The sequence below is a fragment of the Anopheles merus genome, chromosome 3R (assembly GCF_017562075.2).
Source record: "Anopheles merus strain MAF chromosome 3R, AmerM5.1, whole genome shotgun sequence".
Taxonomy (NCBI): domain Eukaryota; kingdom Metazoa; phylum Arthropoda; class Insecta; order Diptera; family Culicidae; genus Anopheles; species Anopheles merus.
The window spans coordinates 10,718,235-10,735,349 of record NC_054084.1 but is presented as its reverse complement, the minus strand read 5'-3'; the positions used below and the strand labels follow the sequence as shown (position 1 = coordinate 10,735,349).

The following is a 17,115-nucleotide window of genomic DNA, read 5'->3' as shown; positions in this document are numbered from 1 at the left end:
GCTTAGAAGTTTGGAAATCGTTGGTTGTGCCTATGCAAAAAATCATTGTTTTGATTTATGATGCAAAATTGAAAAAATTAAATGATTATATAATGAAATAATTTTAGTTTTCTTGTGTTAGATAACAGACAAAATGGTAGAATATATTGATGAAACTAAATTAAGAGAATTAAAAATATCTTGCATACCTTTAGGTGCTACGTATCACAGGCCCATGATATTCGCAGCATACTTATAAATCTTAAAGTTCTTTTTCATTTTTTTTCTCAAACAATTTGTATTAACTTTAAATGGAATTTATTGAAACACATTGAAATGCAACGTAAGTGCTTCTTTTTTAATTAAAATTTAAACAAAACCGTTTTTTCATTGCTCATATATTTCCATAAACACATTTCCACAGTTCCTTAAACAGCACAGGTTCATCCGAAGCACACCGAAGCGGGCCAGCGGGTCCGTTGTTCATCGCAGCAAACCGACCACTGCTGAATTCACCCTGAAGGATTCGTGCTCTGATTCTGACCCGAGTGGACGAACATTTTATGAATGAAAACCATTTTTTTGTTGCTTCCTTTACTATCCGTAGTAAAGCGCTCCGTCCCTTCGGACCTGGGACCTGCGTCCGCGTGGGCTTCTAGCAAGGTATACAAGAAGAAGAAGAAGAAGAAGAAGAAGAAGAAGAAAAGAAAAAAGAATCATCCCTATCGAAAGTCATGTCGACCCTAAGCAGGAAACCTTTACCATCGAGCCTGTGTTCGGAATTCAACCGGGGAAGCGCTTCGGAAAACGATCACACCGCAGGTTCATCCGAACGCAGCCCGAGCATACGCGTTTGTGGAAATGAACTTCACCCGACTGCTGCTGGGACGCACGTTGGAAGGAAATGCATTGCCTGCGCGGGGGGTGGGCAGGAAAATGAAACGGGAAAGGCAACGAAGCTCACTCATTTGTGCCGGCAAAAATATAAAAGCCAGTGACGGTGGCGAAACTTCCGTCAAACGCACTTTCAACAAGTGGTCGTCGGTTGGACGGTTGGGAGTGTACATGTGTTTGTGTGTCTGTGCTCGTGAACAGGAATAGTGCTGGTTTGGGGTAAAAGATAAGATCAAAATAGTGGACTAATATTAGTGCATGAGTTTATTGGTGTGAAATTGGTGCATTTTTTATAGAATAATTATGAACTATTTTTGGCGAAATGAAAATCGCTCAAGAAGTGATCAGTGGATTTTAATATTATGAGTGACAGTTTTGCATAAATATAAGCAAAATGTCTTTCAAGAAAAAGCTAGTGAATTATCACACATTAAGTTGTGAAAAACTCGCAGTGAAAGTTGAACAAGTTTTCTCGCTAACTAATGCCCAATGACTGCCACGTTACTTCATGGCCGTGTGCTTGCGTTTGATCTTTCAAAGGTCAATGATGGCAATCGAAATGTGTACCGAAGAATCAAACACTAATTCGTGCTGAATAGAATCAAGGGAAAAAAAAAGAAGCTAAAAACCACCACCGACAACCTACAACCACAGGGCTGGCTGATGACGGTGTTGGTGATGAAAGTGCGAAAAGTTTATTAGATTTTGGTCCGTGTTTGACCGACCGACCGACGGCTAATGGACGCGCGACTAGCAGCAGCAGCAGCGGCGGGCGAAAAATAGCACCATTATGACAGCGGTGGCCAGACATTCGCATGGATCCCCTCGATCTGTCGGACCGTGGTGGTGGTGGTGGTGCTGGTGGTTGGCGCCTGCATAATTCGATTCGGGGTTTCAGTATGGTGTGAAATGTTTGATGATAAAAGTCTTTTGAGTCAATAATAATATCATAAGCTGATGTAAAACAAAACTTTGAGCAAAAAAGAAGGAAAACCCTCCCAGCCAGTAGTCCGATGTTTCGATTGCATTTCTGCATGAGCAGACAGGGCTGTTTCTTCCCTTTTTCCTTTTCCACTGCACGGAACCATTGCCTCTTATCAAGTGGTGCTGCATCACTCAGAATTGAAAATCGCATTAGAGTGAGAAGGAAAAAAGAACAACTGTTAATCATTTTCCAATAAATCGATATCCTGCACGACACGTGAATGGTACCTAATGGAGAACGATGTACTGTGCCTGTTCGGGCTGGGAATGTCGCGTTCTTCGCTAACGTGCATTAACGACTCACAAGACCGAGCGACATTGAAAAGCTCATCAGCCATCAGGTAGCGAATCGTATTAAGCATGTCGTGTTCGATTTTTTCCTCCCATTTATTTGGCACGCAGTCGTCGCCCCCCTTAGCAACATCGGGCCTTGAACTGCCTTCTGCAACCTTTGAAGTTTAATGTCGAGCTTTGTCGATATATGTGGCTACATTCCGTCTCGAAAACTGATATCCTGCCAAATGGGGATTTGCTATTAGTGGGCTCTGATGGCATTTTCTCAATCAATACGATCAGGCTGGTGATGGTGGGTGGGTAAAAAAAAAACAAGTTCCGCTGAGCCGTTCATCGTAATGAGCAATTTGTGAGTGAGTACATCAGGGGATTTAAAGATTGAAGGCAAAAGTAAAGAGAAAAAAGTATTTATTCTATTTTCAAACGCAGCATTAGCAGCATTGATACAAAAAAACAACTCTAGTCCCTGTTTTCCTTTGATTTTATGAGGAAAAAGGAACAAAAAATAGCTCTTTTTTCCCTACAGATAATAATTGAACCCTTATCGCCGGAATGCATTGCATTTCGGTAAATCTCATTAATTTCCTTCGTCCACTAAATTAAAAATTAAATAAAAGTCAATTAACCGTCTGCTGTAAATGGCAGCATTTTGTCAATGTTAATAGGTTTTACCTACAGTGTCGCCATGTTTTCGATTTTTCGATTTTATTGCGCTTGCTACGCGAAAATTGTTGACTGGGATGAGCTTTAGTTTCACTGCTGGTAATTAAATTGCCCACGACAAAAAACTCACACGCCCAAAAAGCAAACACTGTGAGAGCTTTTTTTTTGTCAACTTTAGAGGTTTTGTACTATCCTGTGGCGACAGCGTTGACAATGTATTTGAAAGGCCCTTTTATTTCCTCCTATCGCAGTACGCAAACGGCTCTGTGACGTGCGTAAGCGTATGACATTTTCCGCTTTTCCGTCAATGCGGCTCCGTCCCGATTGAAAGGAAAGTCATCGTGGGGATGAGTGTAGTAATTTTTCATGAAAATTGCTCTCTATCATTACCACACGCCTTGTACGCCTACGGGAAGCAGCCAAAAATCGTACAGGCTCGTTACGCTTCACGATTACCATAAATGGGAACGCAACGAAGTGTCAGTTGGATGCCACTGTCTGAGGCCGCACCGAAATACCGAGCTCATAAAACTATTACCACGGCTCGTTATCGTCAAACACACAGCAACAACAGAAAAAAAGGGAAAATTGGGAAATTGCCTACATTTCAGGGTATCATTTTTCTAGGAAAAGGTTAACAATGGGTAGTTAAAAAGTTTGAAGTGAATAAAGTACTGCGTAGAAAGCAGGGTTTGCTATAATTGCTATTTGAAAAGTAATACTTTCAGAATAATGGTTTGGAATAACTCTGGTTGGTGTCTACGGGGTTTTATCGAGGCTTAGCTGTAGCAACTCAGCCACAATCCATATCGAGGATCGTTAAGCGCTTCTCATCAATGAAATTGGAGCCATAATTACCTAGTCGTTTAAAATGCAAAGCCACGGCTGAACTTTAAGTTTAAAGCCAAAGTGTATAGCGTTCAAAATGCAAAATAAACTGGAGCTCGAACAACTAAATTTTAAAACATAATTTCCAAAACCAATTATTTGTACTTTTTTAAACATTCGCTTGACTGAACCAGAAGTTGAAAGATGAACGCTATTTTAACACAAAATTGTTCAAAAAAATTAAAATAAATCTAAACCATCATCTTCATTCCACATAGTGAATAGGCAAAATAGAAAATAAAAACGTTAAAAGCAATGGGTTAAACAAGCCATACTTTCTATGTGCATTAAGCAATTCGAAACCCTATCTGGAATAATGTCACCAGCATCAAAGCGCAATAGTAGCTGGTACCAAACAAATAAATACAAAAACAATTTAACCGTGTTCGTTTTGTGACTAAAACGACGCAAAAAAACAACTCTATCGACTCTAGTACGGCTTGCGGCAGGCGGCTTTTTGGTAAATGTAAAGGAAACCTATCATTCCTGCTCCGATCAATGGCGACCTGGCGCGGTGGTTGAATGGTGGTCTGTTCTGTAAATATCATTCACCAGAAAACGAATCTGAACTAACGATAGCATATTCAAACATAGCACATTCATTTTGTTTTTCTGTTGTTGTGTTTGCATGCACGCTCGGATGAAGGCGTTAGGCGTAGGAAATTGGCCATATCATTTACACCATTATTGCTTGTTGGCGCACTTCACACGCTGTGGGTGGTTTGCCTAATGCTCTGACTTGCGCTGGCTGTTCACTAACCTCGGAGTTATTTTCCGGAAGCAACAGTTCCGTCGCTACGATTGAGCGGAAATCCGGTTAGGAAAGAATGTTTTCGTAAAAAAAAAAGATTGGGGCGCCAGCTTTCATTCATCGTTTGCCGATAACGAGGTGTAGGTTAAGTAGACGACTAAAGGACCAAAATAAGAGAGACTAAACGGTGCTGGTTCTGTTGTTGCTGCATTCTTTTATTTACTGCAAACCAACAAATGAAATCATTGTAGTTGAATGGGTTTTTCGCTCCCACGCTGACCATCGAGCTAGCACAACACAATTGATTTCTGACCAGTTGTGGTGATTTCATTTGATTACGAACTGGAACGTTCCCTTCGAATTTCAGATCCTGTTCGCTCCAAAACGGTAACGGTTTTCCATCAATGAAAATTTAATAATGTCATCCAAGCAAGCGCTGAATCCATACCACTGCACACTGAAGGACCGCAACACCAACGCAGCAGCAGCAGCAGCAAACCAAAATCAATTCAAACCACTCGCCCATTGACATTCTATCCAAGTGGTCCTTAACGGATAGCACGGGCATTTGAATGGTCGTGGTTGAATGAGTTGAAATGAAATTGAAATAAATGTAGCAGGAACCGAGTAGCCAAAGTAAATAAGAAACGGATTGATGGGGGAGGGGGTGTTCTTGCCGACCCGAACGAAACAAAAATCACCATTATTACGCGATGCACCCATCTGCTCCCTTCCAGTTTGTACCGTCTGCACATCAATTTCTGACCCCAAACAGGGATGACTCTGTCGAGAGCGATTGCTATTATCTAATCTTTACATTGCGACTGACGTCAGACATTTCCCTTTCCGGAGGTTTGTTTTTTTTTTTTTGGGACAGATTATCGAACCAAGACTTTGCTCGGTGGCAACTGTTGAGCTCGATGGCCCACGGACCAACGGCCGACCAGACAAACCGTGCGGTCGGGAATGCGAACGGCAAATGTTTACTCGTGCGTATGCGAACAGGATTGTGGATATTTGGATTCCGATTTACATTTACAGCATTTCAAAAGAATTGGCACAACAGATGGGAGGGAAAAAATTAACGGGAAATGTGGCTTAAATAAAATTTAGCAATATTTGTATGCCGCCGATGATTGTCCGCTGATGTGTGTGGCGTTAAAGCTGAAGCAGTTGTTTGCGGGGAAATAAGAGTATGAAAACAAATAGAATTTTCTAAAATATTGTAGTTTCAGATGCAATAAGAGTAATTCTTGGCTGGTTTATTTGCTTTTCGAGCTAATCGAGATGATTTTGTTATGCGATAATTCATTTTATACGGAACATACGTTTCAAGAGGACAACTTTGACGAGCAAGTTGCATACATTTAGGCGCTCTGTTGTTTGGTAAATTAAATTTTGACCCAAAAAGACAAGAATGAGTGTCACTTTGTTTCCTTTAAGCAGTAAAATCATTCTCATTATTTCGATATTAGCTTAACTTATACATATCGTTTTGAAGCATGGGAAATTACAGATTCATTTGGTCATAGAAATACTCTTCGATTTCTTCCATACTACGCCTAAAAGTAGGCAATAGAGTACTCTTTGAAGTCATTTGATTCGGATGTATAATTCCATTCCGCCATGCAAAATAGAAATAATTCAAAAAGGCCTACTACATCAACAGCGTATCCTTTCATTCGCCCCTAAATAACACCATTTGCTCAATTACCATCTAATTTATAACCCATCGCTTTTGTAAGATTTCTTACGCCTTATTTGAACTTTGTGAAGAAGTCGCTCGTTTTTATATCGTCCACAGAAAAAAAACAACAACAACGACAGCAAATCTTCGCCCTGCCAAGTGGAGCGGAAATGAATTTTCGGATAAAAATGTCACCCCTCATGCTTGGGCACCGCGGATGCCCGAAAACCCAACTCGACACCCCATCGATTCCTAATTAAACGTTCTGACCTTTCTGGCGGGCGGTACGGCACGGGCCCGGCCCCAAGCAATAGCCGGCGGAGGGGGTGGGCCGGCGGACGGACAAGCGATAAAATGGCATTAATTGCAGAACGGCCGAACGGAGCGAAACGCACGGAACAGGGAAAACAGATTCGCTTGAAACAGCATCCGCATGCTGCCGTCTGACGATTCGGGCGATTTGCCCACAATTCGTGGAACAATCTCGTTCCATTTGCCTTTACTCATCGATTGCCGATGATGGGGTGAGTTGGGTGGCAATGCCGAAACTCATTAGATCCATAAATCTTAACACTGGTTGACCGGCTGCATGGGCGAGGTAAGAGAAACGAGCTTTACGGCTGCTCGGACCCTTTATCGGACTTTCATTTCTTGGTACAAGGGAATGGCACAAAAATAGCAAATCGACGAGAGAGAAAAAAAAATCAAAAGAGCCCTAATACGAATGGCCAAAAGTTCCCAAGTCAAGTGTCAAAATTAGAACATTCCCTTTTTGCTGCCCACGCTGCTCATGCCCCGTTGACGGTGACATGCTGATTGAGTTTATTTTAGTGACATGTTTACTTCATCCCAACCGTTCTACATCTAGTTTATCGCCATTTATGGGTTGAAATAAATGTGCTGGTGCACATTAGCATGTTTTTTCCCCTTTTTTTCGTTTCCATTTCTTAAAGTTTTCTTATCCGATCTTGGACCAGTCAACGAACCAATCAGGTGGAATAAAAGTCAGCTACTGTTAGCTTACCCACTAATTGATTGACGTTCGTGGCGATTTGCTCGCTTAATAAAGGCGGTAAAACATGCTCCGATAATGAATATTTAAAATCACCCTAAAATGAATATTAACCAGTACGCGGTAGGGAAGGGTAGAACACGAGAACGAGACGGCCATTAAGTGTACCTGGTAGGGCATCCGGGTGCTGGTAGCATAATTGAAGCCCCTTTCTTCTTCTAGCTAATTAAACCAAAGAGATATACAATGTGGCTCGAATTAATTCCTATTAAGCCGTGAATGGCTCAGGATTGGAAATAATCCTATTTTTAAACTAGCAGAGAAATGAATTAACATGTAATAAAAACTAAAAACCTATTCAGTTTCAAACAAGCTCTAAAACACACCAGTTTGCTGATGCACAAGCCATTGCAAGCGACAAGAAGTATTTTAGCTGGTAAAAGGTACAATCAACTCCCTCAACAAGACCTTAAATTCTCAGCCATCCCCGGAACGTTTGTTAATTTTCTCCAGAAAATAGCTACCTTCACCGGTTTGAATCGTCCAGAGCGTGTTTTTCCTTCTTTTCAGTGCACAGTGCGAGAAGCGTAACACAGCCCACTCGGTCACAACTCGGACCCTTGTACACGCTGTACACGCTGTACAGCTCTCGCACGGCCATCCTACATTCCTTGGGCAGCCTGGGCTACCAAATAACGAACTCAGCTCCGGCACAAGGGTGCTCGTCCGAAGAAGGCTAAAGAAGAAGAAGAAGAAAAAAAACGCAACGCAGCATGGAGAAATACGACCTCTATCATCCGGACAAGTGGTGACTAGTTTGATGACTAGACATTGCAACACGTTTCCGTTTCGGGTGCGCAACATTTGTTTGCGTTTGTTGGTTTCTTTTTTTTTTTTGCTCTCGCTTAGAGATTTTTGAGTTCATCAGTTCGACATACATTCTTGTGCTGAGGGGGTTTTCCCTTTTCCTTTTGCAGCTTTTTGCTTGCTTGCTGGTGGAAAAACCCGGACGGACGGAAAATATGCAAACGTTTGGGATTTTTAATGTGTTCACACTGCCCGGGGGTGAAAGAATGCTTCGCGTAGGTTGGGCTACGGATTGCCAAGGACTACCTCAGTTGTTCTACCGCTCGGATGGCTAAAAGGGCCGTAGGTTGTGAAGGATCACGTTACTGTTTATTTGAAATGCGTTTTCTATCGTTTCATGTGGTTTAGCTATTTGTTTCTGTGGTTGTGTTTATTGATTACAGGTTTTTCCTTATTTTCTCACACTGTTTATTTATTTTTTCTAGTACACTATTTCTTGTTTTTGTGCTAAATACAACTTACAGCACAAACAAATGGTGTCAATACTAAGTATCGTGTCAGGTCAGGTGTTTTTGTTTAGTATGCTTTAAGCACGTAACGCCTTCGCAAGTGCCCGAACCCCACCGACATCGCCACGACAACAAAGAACGTTACAAGTGCAACAATTAACCTGTGCAAAGCGTTGTACGTCTGGCACATTCCGTGTCGGTAGAATGTTTTTCATTCTTTTCTGGAAAACTTCCGCCACCCGAAAACGAATGCAGTCACCGTGTGACACGAGCAATGCCGCCGCCACAGGGGAGCAAACAAGGCTAATAAGATAGATAATTGCTCGGTTCGGTGTACGTTTGCGGGTGCATGAGGGAATAATTGGCATACAAAGGGAAATTGATTTCCTTTTGCGTGAATACTTTCACAGTCGAGCGAATGTTTGTTACTGCTTTCGGTTACCACAAAATGCGGAACGGTTTAGCTTTGTCACCTGTTACTCAGCGGAAAACCCGCCAATTAAGAAAGCGAAGCTTCGAGTGAAGGTTTATTTTTATCCGGGTAATGATGCTCTTTTTGGCAGATTTTGAGTGTATGTTGGTGGCTTAAAACATCGTTTATTTTTAATTTTTTGATTGCTAAGAATTATTTTGTAAAAATAATCGAAATAAACATCGAGAATAAACCCTCGATGTTGCTGCTGGATGTTATTAAAATAAAAAAAAATCGTCTCTGAGCAATAAAGATTCCCTTGCCTTGCTTCAATATTTGAGAGCTGAATATTTTTAAATGATTACTTTAGTATTTCAACTGGTCTAACAAAATTAAATTAAATTAAAAATAAAATAGTATTTTGTCTTTGAGTATGCTATTTTTGTCGAAAAGGTTGCAAATATTAGCATACCTTCGGGCGCACGGGAAAGCTCATCGACGTGCACCGATTGCTCCGCGCTTCTTTCTTTGTATTCTCTTACACAGACTCACTAAAGACTTCTACAACATGAAAGTGTTACTAATGAGTAAATTACCAACGTAAACGTTTCCAATAAGAAACTGAGCAACGCCAGTCAAAGCGCCGCATTACACGGCACTCTGCAGGGATCCACTCAACGATCTTGAGCTCTTTTTCCACGACAAGAAAACCCCGTTAGGCTCATTACGGTAATGATGAAACGGTCGTTCTGCAGCGCACACTTTCCAGCGAATCAATAAACCCACATTGGAAGAAGCATTCTATTCTTCACTGTTTATCGAACCTGAAAAAGCAGTTTTACGCCTGAAGTTATGCATTGTAGATGTTGTGCACCAACGGTCGAACGGCAGGGAATTAATTTCTTGACCACTTGTTAAGTCTTTTGCACGGCGGCAAATCGTGCCATCATTAAACGGTCGCAATGCACTTTGCATCATTATGTTGTTGAAAGTAAATTATTAAAATCACTAGCCGCTGGTGAAATCGTTAACCATTTACCATGCGTACTTGAGCAATACTTGGACTGCATTTATTAGATTTTAATGATCGGACAGCGCTGCTTACGGAAGTAGTGAACAAAAGCTTACTGATTCTTGAATAGTGTGTACTTACAGCCGTGACCTTTTCTACGCATTTGACCTGACAGACGTCACAGTAATGCCGATCAAGCGAGGCTACAGTGTGTTCAGTTTCATTCCCATACAGTGTTTTCAGTGAATCAATAGAGTGTTTGTGAACAGATAGCGAAAAGCAACATCCAACAACACCGGGCAAGAAACAAACAGCACCAACCTCAGCATCGTAAAGGAGCCAAATCCTTCACCGTGAAAATGTCACGGCTGTTGATGTGCACCGGTATCTGTGTGCTGCTGCTACTCAGCACCGGTTCCGTCGTGTGGGGCTACGACGGTACCGCCCCGTACACCGTGCACCGTCCGCTCGAAACACTGTTCCGGGGTGGAGTCACCGGGCCGAAGCCCGGGCTAAACGGCAGCGGTCCACACGCTGCCCACGATTCTCACGGTTCATTAGCCAGCGAGCAGCAGCAGCAGCAGCATCAGCAGTCGCAACGGCAACCGTTGGCAGGCGGGGCTGGGCTGCCAGAGCATCGGATGGCCGGTTTCGTGCATCGGATGGTGGAGCCAGGAGGGTCACCGGCAGCCGGTGGCCATCATCATTGGCACGTGGATCAAAGGCCGTCGGAAGCGTTCGGTGTCGGACCGCTGCCAGCATTCCAGCGTGCCCTTCCGGCAATCGATATCGGCGGACAGGGCGGTGTGGATGGTAAGTGACTGAAATTAAATTTAACCAAGGCCCATTTCATCTTTCCCCTGTTGGCTGTTCCGGATGTGGCTGTGGTGTAGTGAAAGTAGTATCAATTCTAGCAAAAGCTCTTCCAGTCTTCTGGAAACCTACCGTTAAATAAGGAAGAGTGAGAAATGTGTTACGCCTAGCATTGGAGGTCTATAAATGTCTTGCTCGCTTTAAGAGTGCCTACGTACAGGTAGAGCCAAACTCACGTGCTGATAGGGGAAAACAGGTCAAATAGCAACCTTGCTACGGTAATGCTTGGACAAAGGGAACCATTTCAGCAACAGCCTCCCATGCACCACGCGTAGGATCGTAATTGAGATTGATAACGGATATCATGAATGGTGATTATGGTGTGCAGAAGACGCAGAACCGGCTGAGCTGCTCCTTAACAGTCAACACATAGGCCACGTGCACGATCGGTTAATGCTTTCCATTTCGGTACAGACAAACTCCTGCACCTTTATTTTACGCCTTGCATTGGAGTACTAAATGAGGGAAAGAAAATGCGGGAAATGCTATTTACGTCTGTCTTGTTGCTTGTCGCGTGAGACATTTATTCGTCTCCATCGGTACCCATCCGGATATCTGGAACAGAAGTATAGGCCTCCTTAGGATCAAAGCGAACAGAACCCACGATTCCAGGAACGTGGGTTAATCATTAACCCCCCCCCCCCCCCCCCCCCCCCCGGAACTTAATCTGGCAATCAATTTTACTAAACGGTTCAAATGAAACTGTAGACTTGGTGAAGGTGGGTATTGGCAGCCACTTGTAGCGTGTTATGGGCGGAAAGGGAAGGGAACTGATAACTTTTTCCATCATCTTCCTCCTTTTTATCAGTTTCTCTTCGAAGCTCTTTTCCTAAAGCGATGACAATGCTTATTGAATGTGAGTTCTTTCGATTGACTTTTTGAGTGTACTTCACCATTGAGTGCGTAGCTTGACGTTGTCATCGTTACGTGTTTATTGATTTCACTCACACATGACTGTCGAAATTGGCTTGATAAGTGATGTATCCCATGAGAGGTGGTGACATCCTTTTTAAAGTTGAAAAGTTCTGTTTTGTGACTGTCGTCTACATTAGCTGACAGATTTAATTCTGGTGTTCTAGCACAGATAAGGTAACATTTCGGTAAGGGTCTTGTTTACTGCACGCACAAGCGTGAAGCGTGTATTTGAGCTGCTTTCTAGTAAGTGTACAATTTTTTACCGGAGTGCATTTCAAGGAAGTAGGAGGTGAAGATAGAATCAAATACACGGTATTTTATTTTAGGTTAATTAATCGTAAGAGCATGTTTACAAGAGTTTATGGCGTAGGGTAAATACTAAGAATACTAAAATCGTTTTAAATAAAGATTTCTAGTTTATTCGTCTTTATACAGTATGAGATTGGTCAGTACAAACTACGACAAACGACAAACCTTAAACACTAAACAAGGTTCTCCTTAATTAGACTATTCAAACGTGAGCGATGAGCGCCTACAAGTATGCAAAATAGGTTTCTAGATGATTGAGTGACATACCGCCTAAAAGTATGCAAAATATGGGTTTTAGATGCATCAGTGATAGAGTGCCTAAAAGTATGCAAAATAGGGTTTTAGATGCCTTTTTCAATCTTTTCAATAAAGCCATAATTTGTTTTTCAAGAAGTGGTTTGATTTAAGTAATTAATTAACCGGAAACTCAAGATTTGACTTAATTAAATCATCATTCGTACGTAACTGTATTGATAGAGCCGTCTGTTGTGCTAGTTATCGCGATACATCAACGCTAGGCTGTTCTTTCGACTCATTTTTCTTCCTCCGATACGCTTAACCAAAGACGGATGATAATTCCCACAGGAGCTAAGTGTTCGTCACACACACTCTATCCTATCTATCCTATCTAGCCGAACACACTCACTCACAGAAAAAAATCCTTATCTTCAAACACCATTCAATCACGAAACAAAAATACTCACTTTCCCCATCGCCCAAGCACAAACAGTTTTGCTTGATTTAGTCGCCTATTGTCGCCTCCGGGGAGCGTCCTGAAACTTCCTCGATTTTTCACGCCCCTTCACACACACACACACCCACATACGTGCGCACGCCACTCACACTTAAAAGCATCCTACCTGCTTCCTTCAAATTTCAGATTTCATTGGCCACGGGGGACCACCGCCGCTGGACATACCGCAGGAGCCGCAGGTCCTCGACCCGGCCGACAACGAGATCGGCGACAATCCGCTGCTGCTAGCCGCACTCGGCGCCATTAGTGGACCGCGGGTGGTCGACCACGAAGAGGCGGCTCCCTCCCACCACCACCACCCCCAGCCGACCGGGCGCATGATGGAAAGCATCGATCTGATCCGGGAGCAGCTGGAGCGCATCAAGCAGGAGGAGGACATCGAAATCAAATCGAATCTGCTGATGAAGCTGCTGACGGAATTGCCCGAGGGACCGCTGCCGATTGTCTACATCGAGGATGCGGCCGGCAAGGCGGGCTCGGTGCGACGCACGCAAGTCGACGGAGATGACACAACCGACGGCAGCGACGCCGCGCTGGAAGACGATGACGATGCCGAGGACGACGAGGAGGGCTTTGGCGAGGAGGATGGACCGCTGGGTGATGGCGGTCGGATGCGGACGCAGCAGCTCACGCCGAACGGTGGCAAACGGTCCGGACGGTACTACAGGCGCTATCCCTGGAAGCGTCAGAACGCACGCAGCCGAACGTAAGTGTGGAGCACGAGCTGGAATGCAGAAGAAAGTGGAATTGTAAATCGAAATTGAAAGAAGCATTTGGTAGGCGATGGGATCGTGAAACGATTCGCGCCGGTTTGTAATGGTGGGATTCTCGAAAATCGAATCTAAACAGCTTTCATTGTGAGGTGTTGTTTTGCTGGAGAGGGAAGCAGCGGTCTGTTTGATTAAGGAGTGGGGTTTTTCTTTTCATTATTTTGGTAGGAGTTTAGTTTTAAAAATAGTTTCTACCGTTAGTGCAGCGTTTTTTTAAGGCACTGGTTACTGATTTTCTTTAATTCTAAATTTGTCGTTTTTCGTTTCCAATAGTTTAATTGTCTTTTATACCTTTTCAACAATTATTGATAAGATAATTTCAATAATTATTAAAGATTGGATAAGATATGTTCAGTGACTTTATAATTTTGAAATAATCTAAAAAGCAAAAAATATTTAAATTTTAACATTTAACAAGAATTATCATACTTGTTTCATTATCCTTTTTCTTACTATAAAGGTTTTGAAAAGCACAGCTAGCAATAAAATGTATTGGCCTTCAAAATGATGCATTTCATTATATTATAATTTTATTTTTTCTGTTTTTAGTTCAATATATTTAAATGTATTTTCCTGTCAAAGGAAGAAATTTCCTGCCATTTTAAAGGAAGTATGTTCAACATCATTACAATTGTCTTTAAGGCTTTTAAAATGCAATTCAATTGTAGACACAAATGGCAGGTGAATCCTGACCGACATTCGTGTATTTTAAATTTATTCATTATTTCCCCAAAAGACATCCAGCCATTGCGGTATTTGGACCCCAATTTGTCCTGATTTGCATTTCACTAACGTTAAACCTTTCTTTTTTTGCATTCCCTCTTCCTCCTTCTATAGCTACGATGCCGAAGCCCGCTACCTGTGCGTCCCGAGCCGTGAGGACGTGTTCAAGCTGCTCGTCGGGCTGCACGAAAACCGAATCGGCAACCACCAGAAGACGGTCAACTTCTGCAACCGAAAGCGTCCGGCCAAAGCCATCTTCACAAACATCCGCTTCCTGGGCTAAGCTGGGCAACACTGCCGCAAAGTCCGAACGTCATCACAATGAACAAAAATAAAAGGCCAAAACGGAACCGCGGATGATCGACACCGGTTCCGGATCCTCTACCAGCAAGCGAGAAGGCTCAAAGGATCCGATCGGTTTGCTACAGCCCTTGCCGCACGTGTCCCGGTTACGCTGGTTTCCGCATATTTCCATCAACACACGACACGATACGCAAACTGTTCCCGAAACCGCTCTCCATTGTATGCACAAGTGTATGAAAGTGAAGAGAAAATCCCCCCAGTAAAATAATCTGTAAAACTGTTTTCCATTGTCCGCTCGTGTCCGCAAAAAGAAAAAAAAACATCTTTAATCCGTTTTCAGTCGATGGATGGAAGCGGAGAAGGTGGGGAAGGCGATGATTGGGAGTGAGCTTGTTGCTACATGGGCACAATCCCTTCCATACAAACAATTACCCATAAATATGTATACATTTATACCCTCCCGTTGGGCAGAACATTATAGAAAAACCACAAAAAAAAGAAATCAATTAACAAACACACACACACACACATCCTCAGCACAATGGCGCCTATCTTATTCGTATTAATATCCGTTTTCCTATTTGGGGCAAATCCTCCGTGTGTGCGTGTTGTCATTAAGATACAATCATTTACCACTACCATGCACAATTTTGTCCTCGTCTCGGGCCGGACACGTGTTCCCCCGTGTGGTGACATCCCGATCGGGCTGATCGAGATCGACAGACAGGCGCAGGAGGGGGGAGCCGTGCACGGTCCTGGATGCGGGGATCCTGGGAGACATAGACTTTAGGGCGGCCGGGCGGGATAAAAAACGGGGCATATGCAACAACAAAAAAATACAAAAATACATAAATAAGCAAACATAAAAAAGGGCTCAAGCATACTTTAAGCAAAAACTATATAAACAACAAAAACTGTTCCAAACGTGTACGATATAGCTCTGTATGTAGGTGTATTTGTGTGTATTTCAAACCTCCAAAGCACCCCAAAGTTGTCCCTTCCATTTGGCAGCAAAAGAGTAAAAGCAACACAAAACAAAAGCAAAACTGTGGGACTGCTGATGACGGTGACGGTACGCGAGGTGAAAGTAGGGACATTCAACACATCCGAGGGACATAAGGGAGGGTCAGAGCGATATGAAGAGAGATGGGAATTGTAATATTGTAAAAATCATATGTTGACAACCAATACAAAAGGTTCCAAAAATGGGAAGCAAAAATTGAATACAAAAAAAAACAACCTACACGCATGCAGACACAACAAACAACCCCATAAATAACTAAGTCAATCCCTTTGTAGTTGCGTAGTTTGTCAACAGAGGATAGGGCGAGATGGAGAGATAGCGATGACGTGTGCGAGAGAGGCAGGTAGAAGGTAAGGAATTTGAGAAGGAGAGGAAATTAAATTCTTACAAAAAAAAATATAGCACCACCGTAGCAAAATAGAAAGAAACTTTCCCATCCCGTTTCTCCCTATGCCCTCTTCGCTCATCTCTCTCTCTCTTCCGCTCGCAAGCACGCCCGATACCGATACAAGTTTCAATTTACATTTCAAACACAAAGAAATAAAAAAGAAAAAAACGTAAAATTAAAAAAAAAATATAATAAAGCTGTGGAAAGAATCCTGTACTTACACATTCAGCATGGCACATATTGGTGGAATATGGTGGCTCTTTTTTTTTCTCTGTTTTCGTTTGACGTTTTCCGCGCACGGGCAACGTCTCGAAACGTGGAGCAGACAGGAGTGGAAAGAAAATGAAAAATAGTTTTACAAGCAAGCACCAAGTTGCCATGGTAAGGCTCGCCGGTCTGGGTGGCTGCTTCAAGAGCTCAAAGCTCGGTTGCTGTTGACGGGAAGGAAGAAAGAGCTTGATCAAAGCAACAGGCGGCGTCGGTTGAAGACGAACCCTCCCGAACTGTCAATGGTTGGACTTTGGTAAACAACGCTGACCTTAATTTGGTTTATCCTATTTTCCGCTGTCGCTGTTTGCTGTTCGGTCGAAGGTAAGTTTGTTCTTAATTACGTCCGCTTACTACGAACCGTGGCTGGTTGGAATTAAGCTTTTCGTGCGAAATTTGATCACTTTTATGTAGTTTCTTTGAAAGTGAGGGCGTTTTTCGGAACTGTTGCGAACTTTATTTATTACAGCAGCATTACAACTCTACCGCTGACCAATTAACACGGCGCTGAGTTACTTCAAACTGCATTCAAAGGCCAAAAAAGCTCACCTAGATTCACTTGTTTGATGTAATTAAGGTCGCTGCAATAGCAACACACAATTTTGTCACATTACCGCAAACCAAACGCAGTTTAAAAACAAAAAAAGCAGCAACCAAAATCTCCCCCAAACATGAAAGGGTTCGTGGCTTATTTGCATAATTTCCTCTCTTTCTTCATTCCTCTCAATGTGTGTGTGTGTGGTTTGCGCATTGAACGCTTCATTCCATTGTTTGCTCGAGCGTAATGCGTTTCCGTGTCGTCCGGACGCACTTTCGATCTCATTGTGAGCTGGCTGTTGTTTGTTTGTTTGTTTGCTTTGGTTTTACGGGAAGCGGTGATTAACGGCCGGATCTGTT

The 17,115-nt window shown here is 42.8% G+C and overlaps 1 protein-coding gene across 2 annotated transcripts; it reads left to right on the top strand.

The window, feature by feature from the left end:
* The first annotated feature begins 982 nt into the window (after positions 1-982).
* On the top strand, positions 983-15,368 carry LOC121597019. Of its 2 annotated transcripts, none has more exons than XM_041922478.1 (4): positions 983-1,092; positions 10,023-10,705; positions 12,870-13,449; positions 14,351-15,368. In XM_041922478.1, the coding sequence occupies exons 2-4, from the start codon at positions 10,252-10,254 to the stop codon at positions 14,517-14,519; spliced, it is 1,203 nt and encodes a 400-aa protein (XP_041778412.1). In that variant the 5' UTR covers positions 983-1,092; positions 10,023-10,251; the 3' UTR covers positions 14,520-15,368. The 2 variants fall into 2 exon arrangements, with proteins under 2 accessions (XP_041778412.1, XP_041778413.1); XM_041922479.1 differs by having other exon boundaries at positions 985-1,092; positions 10,036-10,705.
* Positions 15,369-17,115: the final 1,747 nt, after the last annotated feature.